General features: G+C 46.9%; 4 protein-coding genes across 4 annotated transcripts; 2 read left to right on the forward strand and 2 right to left on the reverse strand.

Annotated features, from left to right (window-relative positions):
• Positions 1–4,602: 4,602 nt before the first annotated feature.
• Positions 4,603–7,621, forward strand: LOC142999336 (carboxypeptidase O-like). Its single transcript, XM_076148835.1, has 9 exons — positions 4,603–5,019; positions 5,782–5,821; positions 5,929–6,030; positions 6,123–6,230; positions 6,331–6,447; positions 6,544–6,637; positions 6,719–6,921; positions 7,051–7,135; positions 7,217–7,621. Exons 1-9 carry the CDS (start codon positions 4,952–4,954, stop codon positions 7,483–7,485), a joined length of 1,086 nt encoding a protein of 361 aa, XP_076004950.1. The 5' UTR covers positions 4,603–4,951; the 3' UTR covers positions 7,486–7,621.
• A 208-nt stretch (positions 7,622–7,829) lies between these two features.
• Positions 7,830–9,216, reverse strand: nudt15 (nudix (nucleoside diphosphate linked moiety X)-type motif 15). Its single transcript, XM_076148836.1, has 3 exons — positions 8,972–9,216; positions 8,227–8,423; positions 7,830–8,133 (listed from the first exon to the last, which is right to left on the reverse strand). The coding sequence occupies exons 1-3, from the start codon at positions 9,118–9,120 to the stop codon at positions 8,030–8,032; spliced, it is 450 nt and encodes a 149-aa protein (XP_076004951.1). The 5' UTR covers positions 9,121–9,216; the 3' UTR covers positions 7,830–8,029.
• A 692-nt stretch (positions 9,217–9,908) lies between these two features.
• LOC142999323 (uncharacterized) lies at positions 9,909–12,531 on the reverse strand. Its single transcript, XM_076148820.1, has 8 exons — positions 12,380–12,531; positions 12,020–12,191; positions 11,115–11,594; positions 10,974–11,042; positions 10,619–10,836; positions 10,378–10,537; positions 10,174–10,304; positions 9,909–10,042 (listed from the first exon to the last, which is right to left on the reverse strand). Exons 1-8 carry the CDS (start codon positions 12,386–12,388, stop codon positions 10,034–10,036), a joined length of 1,248 nt encoding a protein of 415 aa, XP_076004935.1. The 5' UTR covers positions 12,389–12,531; the 3' UTR covers positions 9,909–10,033.
• Positions 12,532–12,935: 404 nt separating this feature from the next.
• trim25l (tripartite motif containing 25, like) lies at positions 12,936–18,037 on the forward strand. The gene is made up of 15 exons (XM_076148784.1): positions 12,936–13,746; positions 14,073–14,168; positions 14,502–14,735; positions 14,816–14,975; positions 15,055–15,087; positions 15,172–15,207; positions 15,291–15,335; positions 15,437–15,517; positions 15,870–15,935; positions 16,017–16,196; positions 16,299–16,421; positions 16,506–16,541; positions 16,642–16,713; positions 16,797–16,862; positions 17,036–18,037. The coding sequence occupies exons 1-15, from the start codon at positions 13,117–13,119 to the stop codon at positions 17,608–17,610; spliced, it is 2,433 nt and encodes an 810-aa protein (XP_076004899.1). The 5' UTR covers positions 12,936–13,116; the 3' UTR covers positions 17,611–18,037.
• The last annotated feature ends 240 nt before the right edge of the window (positions 18,038–18,277 follow it).

The following is an 18,277-nucleotide window of genomic DNA, read 5'->3' on the forward strand; positions in this document are numbered from 1 at the left end:
TCAGACAGAGCGTGAGAGAGATAGAGAGGGTGGGGGAGAAAGAGAGAGAGCAAGAGAGGGGGGGAGAGAGGGAGAGAGAGTGAGACGGAGAGAGTGAGGGAGAGAGCGAGAGATAGAGAGGGAGAGGAGAGTGAGGGAGAGAGAGAAAGAGAGGGAGGGGCCAAAAGAGAGAAAGGGAGAGAGCAAGAGAGGGGGAGAGAGAGAGGGAGAGAGAGACACAGAGAGAGAGGGAGAGAGAGAGAGAGAGGGAGAAAGAGGGGGGGGAAGAGATGGAGATTGAGGGAGAGAGACAGAGAGAGAGGGAGGGGGAGAAAGAGAGAGAGAGAGAGGGGGTGAAGTCAGCTGTTTCCACACTCAGCTGCTTTCTGGCTTCAGTAAACATCTTGACACCTTGTTACCAGGTGGTTAAGAGTCCAGGTGGTGTTGGTGTTGTACTGGGTGTGTGCTCTGGGTTGTTTGATGGTGTATTCTTGGATGATTGTTGTTTTCTACGTGCTCCATAGGTTTCACTGTCTTTCTTAATGGAAACGGGGTTGGCGGTTTATTATCCGCAACAGGGCCAGCAGCACGAGGAGAACCTGAGGGTCTGAAGAAGTTGTGCCAGAGTGTTGCAGGATGTTCAGGGAGAGTGATGGAGACGGCTGGGACAGCTTCCTCTCTCCAACACGTCTGCTGATTTACGGGGAAGGACATTTATAAGCTGCAAACAGGATATGGTTTTTCTTCCCTCACATCACACACACACACACACACGAGGGTAGAGCGTTGCTGGGTCTGAGACGGTGGCTTTGGCAGACCGGGGGGACGATCATAGAACGCCCCAGTGATCAGAGCAGGTGCTACTGTTGGAGGAATGATCTTGGTGCTTTGGAGAACCGTATGGGCGGGGGCAACAGGAAGTCATCTGCTGGCTGTGGTAGAAACTTCCTCTGTAGACTTTTTACATTATTATTAAGCTTCTTAAACAATCAGCTTAACTGCTTTGTGGAGAGTTTGCACATAAGAATTTCTCGCACCTGCTGTAATTGTGACATGATGACACACTAACACAAAAGACGAAGCCTCGCTGACACACAACTCACCGGAGTAGGAGAGGAGTGAGTAGAGAGCAGCTGGCAGAGGTACAGCTCATCTTCATCAAGGAGGGCACCACGGCACTTCAGAACCAGAGGCCTGATCCAATCTGCTGCCAGGGGCCAGACTGTCGTCCCCAAGACAAGCAAAACATGCGTGGCAGAGAAGAAGAAAGGAGGGCTGACGCGGCGATTCGGCTGCGGAGGATTCCCGACAAGATCGACTTGGAGGTTGCCGTCTGCTCTGGAGCTTGACGAAGCGGCTCGCTGGATGGGGGAAGGAGGCGGAAAGAAGCCAGGCGCAGATGGGCAGCGACATGTCCACCGCCGCCCACCTGCCAGCCGGAGACAGATGTGGTTACAGGATCGAAACGCTCCAGGAGGGATGCAGGGCAAACTGAAGGGAGCGCCTCAACAGGTTGCTGTCAAACTCTACCAATGACCTTTAACCTGCCTCTCTCTCCAAAAGCCACAGAGTAAAGAATCGATCCATGACCTCGTAAGATATTTCTTTGCGTTGAGCGGCGCGTCTGTATGGATTGTGCTGCCCTGCCTAGGAATTCTGAGTGGTGGGATCTTCCCTTAGGGGCAAAGGTCAAACTGTGACCTTTCCAAAAATAGCAAACTGAAATGTGTGGCAATTACTCAGTCAGTAATATATTGTGTGCATAATTATACCCCGGTGAGATTTGGATTTGGATGCAGTAAAAATATATGTAATAAGAGGAGCGAATGGTGCCCAAGCTGTGTCTGGGGACCTATAGGGGTCCTTGAGGCGGTCAAAAGGTCAACAGCCATGTGGTCATATCCACTCATAAAAATACAATCTAATCTAATGCCATCCCTCAGGACACACACTCCACAAATTGGGCTCTGTAGTCTCATTTGTATCTATTTAAGAGTCTCAAAGTGTGGTCCCCGAATCGCCACAGGTCTCCGAAAGGGGTTTAGAGGCCCGACAGCCTAACGAGACGATAATTTTATTCTACGACGGCATAATTCAAGAGACCGCTTAACGTCTCAGGCGGCGTGAGCATAATAACGACTCGCCGTGATTGTTACCTCCTCTCCCGGACACGCCGTTTATATTAACACCAACAAGGAAAACCTTTGCTTTAGGGTCCCTGGGAGGAAATCAGATCCAACACCAGAGTTGCCTGGTGTGCGTCTGTGGCTCGGTGATGTGAGAGCGTCTGACAGCCGTGTTTTTGTTATGCATTCTGTGTTGCCAGAGGATCTACCCATAATCCTCTACGGGATGCTGTTCACACTACAGGGCTGTCACCTGTCGAAAAGCTATTTGACTCACTGAGCTTACATTCCCCTTTGTGTTTGAACGCAAAACCCCAGTCAGGTAGAAACACACATTTGATGCCAGCGTGCCCTCACCACTTCCTCATCGCCGTCCTTTCAGTTCTCTATTGCCATTCATCAAAGACTGAAAATACAACGGAAACTCCTCTAGCCCCTGTCAGCACCCTTGGGTCCTGCAGGGTTGTGTGTCTTCTATTTTGTAGCCTGTCTGAATGTCGACTCTGCATTTCCCTCACCAAATGAACTTGAACATTAAGGATGCTGGCTGCTTCAGTGCTGATTAAAGCTGCACCACGGCAGAAAATATGTTGATGGTCACTTTCCTCCACAACCAAATATGACAATAATGATTAAATAAACAATCCTCTGTCACGTACGGCTGACTTGCGCATATTTAATACTGCTATGCATTCTGGGTGATTGCTAGAGGGAACTTTCTTGTATTTTAAATTTTACATTTAGATTGGAGATGGACAGCTCGAGTGTTTTGCACATACTAAGTGGTCACTGTGAGCATGTGAAGCTGCTAAACTTGCCCTGTCGATTTTGTAGCGTCGGACTATTTTGTTGCCATGGTGCAGCGTTTAGCATCATTTGTTTGTGTTGTGTTGAGTATAGACGGTGAAGACTTTCAGCTCGGATTTTGAAGATCACAGCAGTAATGACTTTCCTGGTTGCTGTCAGTGGGGTAAAGGTAATATGCGCTCGCTCTCTCTCTAATACACACACACACACACACACACGAATACAGTGAAAAGGTTGTGTCTGTGAGCCAGTGTGACCTGCCTCTCTCATCCAAAAGCATTAATGCTTTCATCCATCATTATAAAGAAACCATCCATGATGTGTACCTTGATGTTCTATCTATGATGCACACACACATGCGAGTATATGCAGGTAGGCAGACACACACACACACACACACACACACACACACACACACACACACAGGCCTGTTCTTTTATCTTAAAAACAACTAGCGGAGAGACACGCTGCGCCTGTCAGCAGAGGAGCGGGTACAGAGCCTTGCTGATGCGTCATTAACATGCAGGCGTGTTACTGCCTGAGCATTAACATAAAGCCTACAGACACGGCTGAGGAAACAACAACTAGGCTCCTGCAGCAAGTTAAAGTCAACGGGCCAAGACGCCGGCATGAGGGGAATCCTGATAACAACACGCCACAAGGGAACACCTGCACACAATGTAGCCTTTAGTAAAGACTCAAGTATCATCACCTTCATTATCATTATTGGCTCTTTACAATCTCACCTGCCTGTGTCCGTATTGTTCACCTCTGATCATCTTGCGGTACAGGTATCATAGAATATCAGCACGGCACTGCCCTCTAGTGGTCAGATGGAGGACATACACACATCATCTGCTCATTGACGGAGGTTCCCTCACTGAACAGATTCTGCAGCAGAGATCTGGTGTCACTGGTGTCTCCGTCTCTGTGGCGTCTCCGGTATAAAGCGGATGAGGCTTTTGTTTGCTTTGAATGTCAAAAGCGCCGGTCACTGATAACAGCGCGAGAAAGACGGACAGGTAAAAAATGGAGACGTTGCACAAGACGGTGAAGTCTATCAGACAGTCATCTTATATAATCATTGTTCGGCGTGATAAGATAGGACTTTGATGTAATGGAACAAGTGATTCAATCATAAACTAATAGGGAAAACTCGTCACATTTATCAAATGTTCTCTTCATCTGCGTTTTACAACCAAACATTAATTACAGACTGAATAACAAGCGGAGAGGTCAAGGTTTAGCACTGAAGGCAACATATCCCACAGATTCCTATCACCTGATCTTAATCAAGTGAATCGATCCAATAAGACGCCTAATATGTCATTTAAAGGGTGATTGTGTACAAAATGAATCAAGCTTAAAGATCAAAAGTAATTATTCATCTATAATGGCCCTGAGTGAAACGTGCAGGTTTACGACACCATGACATCGCTGGGTGGACCTTTGTTCTTCTTCATTCTCTTTCTCATGTGTTTCTCGTCTGCCTCCGCCCTCTTTCACATATGTACCTCTGATCCCGTCAACATTAACACCACTGTTCCTTTACAATCTTGGATATTACTGGATTATTCTTTTATTATTACTATTATACTTACTCTTGTATTGTTATTTGTGTATCTGGAGTATTATCTTTCTATAGTATTCTTATTGTTTTCCCCATTTGTACAATATGGTAATTCTACTTCAGTACTTCTTGAACACATTCATCCACACTGAATAGTTCGTCAAGCGGTTCTCAAAGTGGGGTATGGGGACCAAAATATGTACACCCCACTACCAGAACAAGCTCCACTCCATTTCTAACTATTACCCTAACAAGTACACAATAATGGTGTAAACATGTCTAAATGACATAGAGTTCAGTCATAAAAATGTCTGTGTTCAGCAAAAAGTCATAAAGTCATAAACTGCAAGTACACATTAACCGAGTGACGCCGGCTGGTGCGTAAGACGAGTCAAAGTTGTGTCGCTATCAGATACCGCCTCTATAAAAAGGCTCAAAGCATCCTGAGGTTGTTTCAAACATCACAAACATGTTGACCTGTGTGGGACTGAGCCTGGCCGTGATGCTGGCGGCCATGGGAGCGCCGACCGTGCAGAGGTGAGAGCAGAATGTGTGATGCTTGGAAAATGGCTGTAGTGAATATGTATCATACTGGAAGGAAACATCTTCTTCAGGTTCTGTTCAGGTTACATGTGTGACTCCTAATGTCGTCGGGTGCTGGAGCCCATTTCCTGTAAACATTTCCTGGTATTGTAGAGTCCTGGCTGCTTGTGTAACTCTGTCCACAGTGGCCGTCTCTCTCCACTCTAATGAGGATTTTTAAAAGGAGAGTTAATACTAAATGCCATAGATATGAATGTTTTCTTCCGCAATGTATGAGAGGACTTTGAGATACGGAGCTTCATCCAGCTGTCCTTTCACAACTTTTGACTTTTTACAATATTAAACTCACAGATCTGAAAAATACAAAAGTAACCCTACAAGGTCACCTCACAACTTTATGTAAATGTATCGATCTTTCACCAAAATGCCAAAATAAGAGCACCTGAGATTGCGATAATGTGAAATATTCACTTGTGCTTCTGCAGAAATTTCCCTGTGCGCTTCTAAATGTTTATGTAGTTTTGTAAATGTAGTTTTACACAATCTGGAGGTTCAAATGTGTACTTTACTGCATGTATACTAAAGTCTCATGCATAAGCTTATACTAGCTTAAATAAGCAAGACCAAAGACAACATTAGACCTTTACATACGCTAAAAATGGGCAAAAAGTTGTTTGTTTGTAATTGTGATGTTAAATTTCACTCATGAAAACACCGTTTCTCTTGTGTGTGTGTGTGTGTGTGTGTGTGTAACAGCCAAGAGTACAACTACTACAAATACCACCCAATGGCAGAGGTGAGAACCCTGATCAATACTCACTCACTCACTCACTCACTCACCCACTCACTCACTCACTCACTCACCTAACCACCCACCCACTCACTCACTCACTCACCCTGTAGATCAGCACCTGGATGGCTCAGATCCAAAAGGCGCACAGTGACGTCGTATCAATCGTGGACTATGGCCAAACCTACGAGAATAGAACCATCAGCTTGCTCAAGGTAACAAACCTTTCAAATCCTGAACGTACGGAAGCGTTTCGGCACAATCAGACGAGTGTGTCTGTGTTACATATGTGCATGTGTGTGTGTAGATTGGCATGAATAACACTGGGATGCCAAAGAAGGCCATATGGATGGACTGTGGGATCCACGCCAGGGAATGGATCGCCCCGGCCTTCTGTCAGTACTTCGTCGGACAGGTGAGTTCCTGGCGTTAATGTCTCCAAATATGACTGCTTTATAGTCACAAAATGGGGGAATTACGAGCATTCGTTTCATCTTCTTTCTCCTTCAAACTAGATCCTGGAAACGTACAAAACAGACCCCGGCATGAACGCGCTGATGATGAACTTGGACTTCTACGTCACCCCTGTGCTGAACATTGACGGCTACATCTACTCCTGGAAAGACAACACTGTAAAGACATCGCAGGCTTTCTCACAAACTCTTTGGAGATCTTAAGTACGCAGATACAACCAATTTATACAATTCTTGACGTTTTTTTTCTTCTAGACTCGGCTGTGGAGGAAGTCCAGATCTCCAGGGCCGGAAGGCTGCGAGTGTTTGGGCACCGACCTCAACCGAAACTTCGACGCCAACTGGGGCAGTGAGTAAACCGATACGCCACGGGAGGCTTTACATCCCCGGTGTGGCTGAGGAGGGACTATAATCCTTACCTTTCTTACAGCGGAGGGCGTATCGTTCAACTGCTGCTCAAACATTTTCCCCGGGAGCAGACCCACGTCCGAGCCCGAGGCGCAGGCCGTCACCAACTTCGTACGGCAGCGGAAGAATGACATCCTGTGTTTCCTCACCATCCACTCCTACAGCCAGCTGCTCCTGGTTCCCTATGGACACCCCAACGTCGCGGCGCCCAACTACGACGAGCTGGTATGAACAGCACGTATGCAATCTTTACAGCACAGTCGTCATGGAAACCTGCACTCATGTATACTTCTTTTGGCAAGCCAGCTATTTCACTCGCCGTTTCAAAGATTGTATGTGTGTGTGTTTCCGTAGATGGAGGTGGGCCTGGCTGCAGCAGAGGCCATAAAGAAGGTGCACGGGAAGGAGTACAGAGTGGGAACGTCGCCAGATATTTTGTGTGAGTACAGACATCCCTGGAATCTTACGGGATAGCAGCCGGATCAGTGAGTTGACCCGTTTCAAATGTTTCCCCTACTAGACCCAAACTCTGGCTCGTCCAGAGACTGGGCGCGGCTGCAGGGGATCCCCTTCGCCTACACCTTTGAGCTGAGGGACACCGGCGAGTACGGCTTCGAGCTCCCCGAGGACCAAATCAAGCCGGCGTGCGAGGAGGCCTACAGCGGCGCCCGCCACATCATCCAGCATGTGCACGACAAACTATTTCACACCAGCGGCGCCGTGGCAGCCGCCGCCACCCTGTGGACCGCGCTGCTGGCACTGGCCGTCACCATGACCACCGTGATGTGATGTGATGTGGGGAGAGTGCAAGAGGGGAACAGAGCACCTGTGTTGTGTTCAGGCTCCATCCAAAAATAATCGTATTTATGAAATATGTCTGATACATTTTATACTTTTTTTTTAATATGAATTAAGCACATCATTATGTGGTTTGCAGGAATATTTTCTATCCTCAACTGATGCAGTATTGTCGCATTGATGAGTAAGTGAAGTGCGATGGAAATGTGTTTATGTGTGTAAACTATAATCAAACATAATACTACTAATACTATAAAAAACATTGGTTCTAAATTGTTTGAAAACATTCAATGTCCGACTTACATGTATGTTCATCAATGCTCACAATACCAATAAATTATTAACATCTTTTAATACAAACTCTCGTGTTCAAATCTCATCAATTCCTAAATAGAGAAATAAACATTTACTACTATAACAGGTATAAGATGTTACAGAATGTATAGCAAGAGAGAAACGTGATGAAAACTGACCACTGACGTAAACATTGAAGGATGCGATGTGTGTGTTACTGCGTTGCGTTCAGTGTGTGTTACTACGTTGTTGAAAAGGGCTGGAAGCTTTGCTGCCTCAGCTCAACCAGCGGCAGGAAAAGCTGCTCCTCGGGCGGAAACTCTTCCCACCGCGTCCACGTCCAGCCTGCCAGTGAGACAAGATGATTCCCACGGTTAACGGAGGCGGTTTTGGGCGACAGAGCCCGCTCCAGGCGCCCGTCTAACACACATACTGCACCTTCGTTCTTCTCTGGTTCCAGGTTGGAGGGCTCTGTTGAGTGTCTCCTGTCCAGCTCTCCTTGCATGATGATGCCGACGCAGTGATACTGCTCCTCCAGCTTGATGGAGTTCACCACTGAGGCAAAGCGGACGTTGGCCAAGCGCACGCCCGTCTCCTCCATCACCTCCCTGAGGGCGCACTGCTCCCACGTCTCTCTGTGGGCCACAAACACAAATCAAAGAGTCAACATCAGCAGGAGGAAGTCATTTAGGCTCTTACTTTATTATTATTGCTTTCTAATTTTAATTTACATTTATATATTCATTTTACACATTTTATCTCGTCTTTTTTCCCTGATATGTATCTCTGTTTGAATTTTAATCAATGTATTCTTAGTTTTCTTTCTTATCATGTACTTTTACATTTTATCATATTTTTACTTAAACCCCGATTTAGCCTGTTTTTGAATCTCTGCCAATGAAGGTATAATTTAGATAGATGTGTGTAGTATGTTAATCTCGTAATAACTCACCTTTAAAGGGATTTGATTGAGGTTCGTTCCTGTTCAGTGTAAACGTGTTCATGTAAATGTAACCTATATTTATTGTTCATTGTTTTGATACAGTAGCTACCCCCTGTAACTTAGTAACTTTTGTATTTAAATGATTAGGAGTAAACGTTTAGTCATATTAGAGTTGTGGCCACGTCAAATGTTATTTAATGTGTTATTTAGTGAACTAGCAGCTTTATGTTACCCGCCTACCCAAACTCCAGGTGCCCCCCGGGGAGTTGGTACTTCCCTCTGCCCGTCGCACTTATTCGCTTTCCCAGCAGGACGCAGCCTGGGTGGGCTTCATCTGTCACCAGCACCCCGACCCCGACCACCGGACGCCTCACGGTCTTCTCCGACATTTGCTCAAACCGTAAAATTACTTTAAAATGAGCAAAAACCACGTGCTGACAACAGACCGGGTTCGTAACCGGAAGACCGTAAACAAAGAGTGCAGCAGCGCAGGAGAAACCAGAGGATGCACTTCCGTTCTCGCTTTGGTGACGATGGGGACGACTTAACGCCCCATATTGTGGTTATAGTTTGGGTATATTGTGGGAAAATAATACACTTGGTACTTTTAGTTTTCCGGGCATCCAAGATGTGGTAATTTATCATAACAATATATTGTGCAAAGACATTAAATTAACTTGAGTCTTCTGATCTGATTGGCTACTGATACCTATCTTGACAACTTATATGATCTTTGACAACAACGTGACTTGAGAATGTGTCACTGTTGTAGTATTGTAGTATTACATTGTTGGAATTGGACAATATAAACCAGATAAAACCAGTGGTAACACTCCCTGTCAGTGTATACATGGCCATTAGCATTACTCTGGCTAAACTTCACTGAGAGCCATCGTATTTGAGCGCATCAGACCGACTGAAACCTGCCAATAAGTATTGATCCAATCAGCAATTTTATTTAACCTTTGTATACAAATTCTGTCTGAGAATTTCCTAGAGGTCCATGAACATTGATTCACCAGATGAAGGCTGTGTGGACATCTGCTGCTCATTGTTGACTGGAAAGAGTTCAGGAAGCTAATCCATTTGAAAGCATTAGATCTTTCTTTTCTTCTAAAAACTCAGTTTGCCATCACCAGAGGAGATCAATACTCACGCATTCCCATGACTTCCTCATCGTTTATTTAGATTTAAATGAATTATTTCAATCGCCACACACACACACGCACAAATACAGAGATAATAGATTGTAAATCTGAAACATTCGCTTACTAGCAATATTCTTGGCCTGGAGTGTGGAGGTCATTGATGCTGCAAAAAACACATATTTCAGTCAACAAGAAATGTCTCTACATATTGATTGATGAGCATTAGGAATACATGAACGTGTCTGCAAGTGTTGGGAAAAGCAGGCAGGTTGAGCTTCTATGAGAAACATTCACCTCTTCTGATCTCTCTCCTCCTTCCTTCGCTCCTTCATCACACTCTCCAGCCTGCTGCAGCCACCTCTTCATCACATAAGCGACCGCTGTGTCTGCAGCTCGGGCACACAGGCTGTTCCTCCTCACTGCATCTGGAACACAAACACACAAGACTTACAGACTGGCTCCTTTTAATGTGCAGCTGCCAACAAGTTCTTTGCTTACCATTGATTATCTCCACTAAGCATGAAGATGCAAAGGAGGCGGTATTGTTTTCCCCTTTCCAGGTCATTCTCTTTGCAAATGTGTTGGACAGCATCCTCTCCAGTATTCTCCGCACCGTTTGATCAATGGGGAGTCCTTCAGTATTCCCAAAGAAGTTGAGCTGAAACCACAAAGTGAGTTCAAACTGAGAAGATTTCAGCTTAAACCCTGAATGGACAATCGAGCATTGCATCACGCTCACAATGCGATTCCTCCAGTCTGGGCTTTGACCGAGCTTCATCTCCAAGTCAGCGAGGCCAGACTCATCAGCGATGGGGAACATGGCTGCCACAACGTCTGGAGTGGAGTCAGGAGCTTCGCCGTCATCGTCTGCACGGGCGAGTTTCTGAAGAAGCTGCAGGATTCGGCTCTGCTGCTCGCGGACTATTCTCAGCTGGGTCAAGATCTCCAGCTGCACGGCTGTGGATTGATCAAAACAACGGTTTGAGCCCTAAACCCAGACTGGGGGTCATCACAGATCAACAGTGGAACATTTAGACTTTTTCCTCAACATATTACAATTTTAGGCCTGTGTTCCTGTGGATATTTCTACTTACGTGTGGGGGCCAAGTGGCGGTCAGTTCTTTCAACATCGGTCAGTAGTTCTATTGGTGCGTTACTGGGATCTATGGAGAATAAAACAACGTAATTAACAAGCCAGCACGGCAATTGTGAATCATAAATAAAGAAGCTCTGACCTCTGATGAGTGAACTCAGTGCCGCTCTGTTGAAGTGTTTCCGTTTCATGTGTGCGCTTCGTTTGTTCATTCCCAGGTTGCACTGTGGGCATGTGACGCGTTCCTTCGGCCCGGCTTTCGCTGGATGTGAACTCATCTGAACATCATCTGAGGGCCCCTCGCTCGCAAAGGCCGCGTCTACATTTGAGAAATTATCTGATGTCCACGCCGTTTCATCCTCCGCCGCAGACAAGCTCAGCGCGCAATCACAAGTCAGGCTTGCATCAGCATCAGATAAACCTGCGTTAGTCACCCCTGCAGACGCGTCGCCGTCGTTATCTGTAACGCCGAGGCAGACAGACGGATCCACGGGAGGAAGGGAGTGATGCTTTGTATTCAGATGATGGAGGAACTGGTTACGGTTCAGAAACAGCTTAGTGCAGAAACAGTGGAAATGAGCCTGAGGCCTGCAGCCCAGATTGCACTTATAAATATCATAGCCTGTGGGAGGAGAGATGAAGCCTCGTTAATATATACATTTAAATAAAAAGTGCTGATTCTGCTAATTAGACATCTGGGAAACTGCGACCCTGTGGTGCTTCAGTAATGAGCAGCTTAATGGACGGAGGAAGACAATAGGAGACAAGAACAAGAACACGTATCAACATCATTCATCATCACAGCAGCACTCATCACCCCAATTATTATGAAACATGACGTAACATAACTAAAGGAAAACAAAAACAACAGAGGAACCATCAGAATTTGCTCAATTCATCAGCAATATTTACATTTGTTAAGACTAATATTCACGATGGAAGGGTCTTTTTCAGAAGGATGCCGTAATTGTGTTTAATGTAGGAAATCCATAGCTAATTCAGATTGTATTTATTATTTGTTTGGATGTGTTCATGTTTCCTTGGTACCTTTGAAGTGAACGGCCCTGGACAGGTGACAGCGGAGGTGTGTGAGCACTTTGCATCGGTGTGACGGTTTGAACACGTCCGGGCTGCACAGCGGACAGTGATACAACACACAGCACTGCGAGCATCTCTGCACCGCCGGCCGCTGCCCCCCTGCCTGTATGGTGACGTGGTGCTAAAGAAACAAAGAGTTAAACACAAGTAAACGCGATATTAGTGCCTAATGTTCACTTAAATCTACTTTTGTTCTCGAAATGAGCCGCGTTTACTGAGAGGAGACGACATGTTTACCCACAGGCTAGTTTTTAGCAACAAGCTACGGAACCAAACGGAAATGGTTTGATGGTAAAACAGTGATGTTACCTGCGTCATTCTTGGGCTATTTTCGATTCGTGACTGCTGAGAGCGATCTAGGAGTAACCGAACGAAACACTCGGTGGATTGTTCGCCGATGTTCCCCACCGTTTACTAACATCTGCAGTAAAACTTAGTCAAGTATAAATGTGGCTGCAGGCATTTGCTGCCCCCTAGTGGCCGGTGGTGATTCGTCTACAGGGGCTCATGTTTTAGTTGGAGGATAAAATGTACAGAAAACCAAGCAAAACAACCATTGCTCATTGATATGTTTTTCTTTTGTCTGTTTATTTGTTTGTTGGCCCATGATGCTGCATTTGAAGTAATTTAAAGCACCTTTTAGCCACAGAATGTCTTTGAATTCTGATTTTGGAATCATGATTTGCAGATATTTACACATTATTGGCTCAGGCTGGGCTTGATCAAATAATTGTGCTAATATCCATTTCCATTGCAGCTTCCTGACACTGAGCAGTTTTCCCCCAGCACCAGTTTTCCCTGCTGGACCTGCCTGGTGGCTCTGGCCCCGCCCACCTGTCCTCTCACTGCTCTCACCTGTGACTGTAAAAAAGAGAGCATTTCCTCTCTGACAGCCCAGGACAAATCACAGCCTCTCTTCATCTCTGTGGTTCTCTCTCCTTCTCTCTCCTGCTCTGACTGATTCTCTTCATTCAACCCACCTCCACCCCTCCATCTTTCTATTCTCTCTTATCTACCTGCTTGTTTCTCCTCTCCACTGTGTCAGGATGAGTAGTACGCTGTGGACAGAGGAGCAGTTTAACTGCCCCGTATGCCTGGACCTCCCCAATGACCCGGTCACCATCCCCTGTGGGCACAGCTACTGCATGGGCTGCATCAAGGACTACTGGAGCAAGGATGACCCCAAGGGGATCTACAGCTGCCCCCAATGCCGGCAAACCTTCTGCCCCAAGCCCGCTCTGTCCAGGAACACCATGCTGGCAGAAGCTGTGGAGCAGCTCCGCAAAGGCGTCAGCAAGTCAGAAGTGCGTGAGTCCATGCGAAGTGCTAAATCGGCCTCCTCATCCAAATCCAAAGGCGGTCGGAGGCTGTCTTCATCAACCGTACTATGCGACATGTGCCAAGGCAAGCAGCGGGCGGCGATCAAGAGCTGCCTGGTGTGTATGAGCTCATACTGTGAAGCCCACCTGAAGCCCCACCAGACCAAGAAGTCCCTGAAGCAGCACGAACTTATCCCACCCACGGGAAACTTGGCCGAGAAGATTTGCACCCAGCACAAGTACCTGGAGGAGTTCTACTGTCGCCAGTGTAAGATGTTCGTCTGCTGGCTGTGCACCAGCAACCTCCACAAGGACCACGAGTGTGTGTCCACCAAGGTCGAGCGCATCGAGAAACAGGTAGGCAGGGGCGAAGGCCTGAATGAAACGGGACTCAACCATTCCATTTTATCATGGAAACATAAAAAGCCTGTTATTTTCTATTTAAGGTGGATTCTATTTAAGGTGGCACCCGCTCCCAGCTGGTAACTGCTGCTCCTTTTGAGTCTAGGCTGAGAACATTCCTAACAACATTCCAGTCTAGATTGATCTCTCCACCCTCTGTTGTTACTCTCCGTGTCAGTTTGTCATCGCCCGCAGGGCAGCGTTTCCTCGTGCTTCACGCATGTGTGTGAGGTGGAGTCTCTCTGTTTGTGACGTCGTGTCCTCGTGTGTCCTCCCTTTAGAAAGTGCTGTCCACCCTGCACACTGAGACTCACCAGCGGCTGAGGGACAGGGAGCAGGAGCTGAAGGACATGAAGAAGGTGATGGAGGTGATGAAGGTAGGTCTGCTTTCAATGGAGAATAAAATGAGATCATTTATTGGGCCCCAGAAATGGAAATTCAGGTGTTAAAGACTATAAACATACACCAAATATAGAAAACAACACTAGAAAATCAGCAATACAAAAAAATCCAATCCAGTAATAAAATAGAATAAAATAAAATAAAATAAAATAAAATAAAATAAAATAAAAATATACATAAATAAATAAAAATGAACAAATAATCCAATGCACTCATTAAATTAAAATAAATTAAAAGATGATTTGTACCTTTGCTGGACATGATCACCTATGGGATCCGTTTGTCCGTCTCTCTCCCTGCACGCAAAGCGTTCTGAGGTCAGGGTGCATGACGACACGGAGCTGGTGCTGACTGAGCTTAAGCAGTCTGTGGAGCGCCTGCAGGAGCTGCTGGAGGAGGTGCTGGAACATGCTGGCATGGAGAAGATGAACCAGGCCCAGGAGGTGGTGGACAGCCTGCAGACGGAGGTCAAGGAGCTGCAGAGGAGGGAAGCACAGATGAAGGACCTGGGAAGCTGCGAGGACCACATCTACTATCTGCAGGTAAGGAGGTGGAGGAGCAGGAGGTCGAGACCAAGAAGGTTCTTCTGAAAGCGTTAACTGATGTGCGGCGTTTCGTCCAGACGTACGAGTCCTTGTGCAATCCCCTGGAGTCGGGGGATCTGCCCAAGGTGGTGGTCAATCAGGAGGCTACGCTTGAGCCCGTAAGAGAAGCCATCCTGGACCTCAGGGAGCGAGTGGAGGACATGTGCAACCAGGAGCTGGACAAGATCACCAAAACAGGTCTGTCCCACAAAAATAATTCATATTTACTTATTAAATTTGTGCAGTTACATCATTTTTATCTTAATTTCTTTCTCAGTTAATGACACGACCATGTTCACATTGGGAGACGGTGAGTTTTGACATGGATTCTTTTGAACGTAACCATGATTAATAACAGTTGTAAGAGTTCTAACAGCGTCTTTCTCTCATCCAGCCAACCGGAATGGAGGACAGAAAAGCCTTTTAAAATGTGAGGTTCCACTTCTTTGGGTGACATCGTAGCATTTTAAGTTTCCCTCATTCTCAGAACTCACGGCTCTTTCCCCTCTCTAGTGTTCTCTGGTCTGGGCGCTCGCAGCTCAAACAGCCGCTCCCCAAGTACGTCCAATACTCCATTCTCTACCATCGCTCTTATGTCGTTTCTTCCTTATTTCATGCGTAATGTTTTGTCTTTATTGCCTCCACGCCAAACCTTTCAGTGGTAGGTCGAAAGGTAGAAAAGCGAGGAGTGGGCGGAGGCCTGAGAAGTCTGGACGTGAGGAGTAGAGACACGCCACGAGGTGAGACCGGGGGCGGGGGGGGACTTAGAGACTCGGGTCTTTAAGTCTCGGGTCTACAGAGTGAATTTGAGCTAAATTCACACACACAGTAGAGTTTGCTTTGCAAAATCTGTATTTCATGAGTCAATCATTTTAATCTGCTGCTACAATTTTCACAGTTTAAACCAAATGAATCCATTTTCACGCGGCTTAAATATAGGTTATACGTAGTTTTAAAGCTATCAGGGGTTCCAGGCTAAATGTCTACTCTGCCGTTTTGTAAAGTCGGTCAGCGAGAATGAAAGCAAAATCTCCTAAATCCTATCAAACCAGAGAAATGTAAGTTTTCAACCTTTTGCTTCTTCCCTTGTAGCAGACAGAGGAGTCACAAATGCCTCCAGACCTCGGGACAGGCAGAGGAGAGACGACAGAGAACCGGGTATAAGACTCATTCTGCTGTGGACGTGGCTCATTTGACACATTTCAGCTCTGATCCCGATCTTATACTTCCTCCTAACAGTCAGGGAGACAAACCCAACGCCCAGCCCAACTCCCAGCCGCAGGGAGTCCCCATCTCTCTGGACCAGGCCCAGTCACAGGCAGGCAACGCCGGCCCAAGCTCCTGCTCCTGCTCCTGCTCCAACCCCAGCCAGCCCACCTCCCGCTCCAGCCCAAACTCCTGCACCAGCATCGACAGGAGGTACAGCGTCTATCTGAAGTGAAAAAAAACGATCCCGATAACTCTCTTTAGATTCTAAGAGTGATTTTGTTTTCTGTCCTCCTCTTCTTCCTCATCCTGGAGTTGGTTCAGGTTTCAGCCGGATGGCATCGATCAGCAGCCTCTTCCGCTCAAACCGGCGTTCTGCCACTCCTGCCACTCCAATTGCGCCGGCCAACAGCACACTGCCTGCAGGAGGAAGCCCATGTAAGGCCTGATTCCAACTCTTGTTTTCCCACTCCTGACCTGCCAGGAACTCATGAACTTTGTTTTCCTGTTTTCTCTCAACAGGGGGGATGGGCGCTGTGCCTGAATCACCCATAGATGGTACGATGGTGAAATCCTGCAAAAAACAAATGAGTTATGAGCCACAAAACGCATATTTTCATAACAAAACCGTCATCCTCATTGTTTTCTCATTGGACAGTGAACCCAAACCTCTTCCTGGATTCCCCCACGCCTGACATCATGATGAATGATGCTCCCATCTTCCCTGCATGTGAGTTCATTCACCGCCTCAGTTTATTTTTTACTTCTTTCTTTCCTTTCAAATATGAGCTAATGGGTCCTTTGGTTTTCCAGTGAGGGAGATCAACCTGGACAGCATCCAGGCCCCGGAGCCCAGGACCAGAGAGGAGTTCCTACAGTGTGAGTGTCATTCACCAAACATCTCTAAACAACATGAGGGCAAAGAAACAAAGGGGAAATACTTCATTAGTGTCAAATTTAATCCTTACTGAGTCAAAAATATTTCTACTCGTACTCGAGTTGCCACATCTCCTCTTTTTTTATCCAGTTAACAACCATCTTCTCTCTCCTAGACTCTGTGATGTTGACCCTTGACCCCAACACTGCACACAAACGTCTGGCTATATCCGACGGCAACACCAAAGCCACCCTGCAGGGGGCGGTGCAGCCTTACCCCGACATCCCCCAGCGCTTTGACGGCTGGACCCAGGTCCTGTGCCAGAGCCCTCTCAATGCCCAGCAGTGCTACTGGGAGGTGGAGTGGAGAGGGCGCGGCTCCTCCATGGGCGTGACTTACGGGGCGCTGACCAGGAAGGGCTCGGACGCCAGGGCGGGACTCGGCTACAACGCCCAGTCCTGGAGTCTGGAGCTGTCGGACACCCGCTGCTTGGCCATGCACGACAACGAGAAGAGGGACATAGAGGTCACGTACTCCCCCCGTGTGGGGATCTACCTGGACCTGTCCGCGGGGCTGCTGTCCTTCTACAGCGTGGCCGGCAGCATGACGCACCTCCACAGCTTCAGGGCGAACTTCACCCAGCCGGTTTACGCAGCCTTCGGGGTGGGCAGCGGCGTCGGGGTGGGGCTGGACTTCGCCCTGGGCCAGTTCAGCACGAGCTCTGACAGCATCAGGATCTGTCCCGTCTGAGGGTCGCCACTGCTGGGTTAAGCTTATTGAAAGTGAGATTTGGAAATGACTGTGTGGAACTGAGGTGTTTCTGGGTTGGAGCTCTTATGTGATTGTTTCTCACAGCTTGATCCTAAACCCCCAGGTGACTAGGGAGTCTATCTGGTCTACCATGTTAGAGGATGTTCCAAAACTCTTCTGGTGCCTTCGATTGTACTCAGCTTGATTGTACTTGCGATTGAACTCAGAATTGGAACCGATCCAAAGTCATACTTGGAAAAGTGGTGTCAGTAAAAACAAAGGGTTAAAAAAGAAAAAAGTAAAAGTGCTATGGGGTCACAGGGGTCAAGTTGGGTTTCAAGGCCAATAAGCAAAAGTTAAAATGACTGATGTGTGTTCAGTGTGGATCTGAACAATAAAAAAAACAATAAAATAATAAATGAACTCATCTTATGTCGCCATAACAACAATCTGTTAAATAAAACATGCTGAGTAGGAAAGCGTTACTCTGTTCCTCCAAATAACAGCCAGAACCTGCATCTCTGCTGCCATCTAGTGGTGACCCTGAACTCACAGCCCGTCAGCTCCTCTCTCCTCGTATCCTTAGTGAAGGAGACAAAAGCGGAAGGAAAAAGCTACAAGATCCTGAGGGAAAAAAAGAGGAGGAATAACAAATCGGCGAGTGTCA

This window comes from Genypterus blacodes, unplaced genomic scaffold (assembly GCF_046128005.1).
Source record: "Genypterus blacodes isolate CSIRO-AG114 ecotype Tasmania unplaced genomic scaffold, CSIRO-AGI_Gbla_v1 ptg000043l_1, whole genome shotgun sequence".
In the NCBI taxonomy this organism is placed as follows: domain Eukaryota; kingdom Metazoa; phylum Chordata; class Actinopteri; order Ophidiiformes; family Ophidiidae; genus Genypterus; species Genypterus blacodes.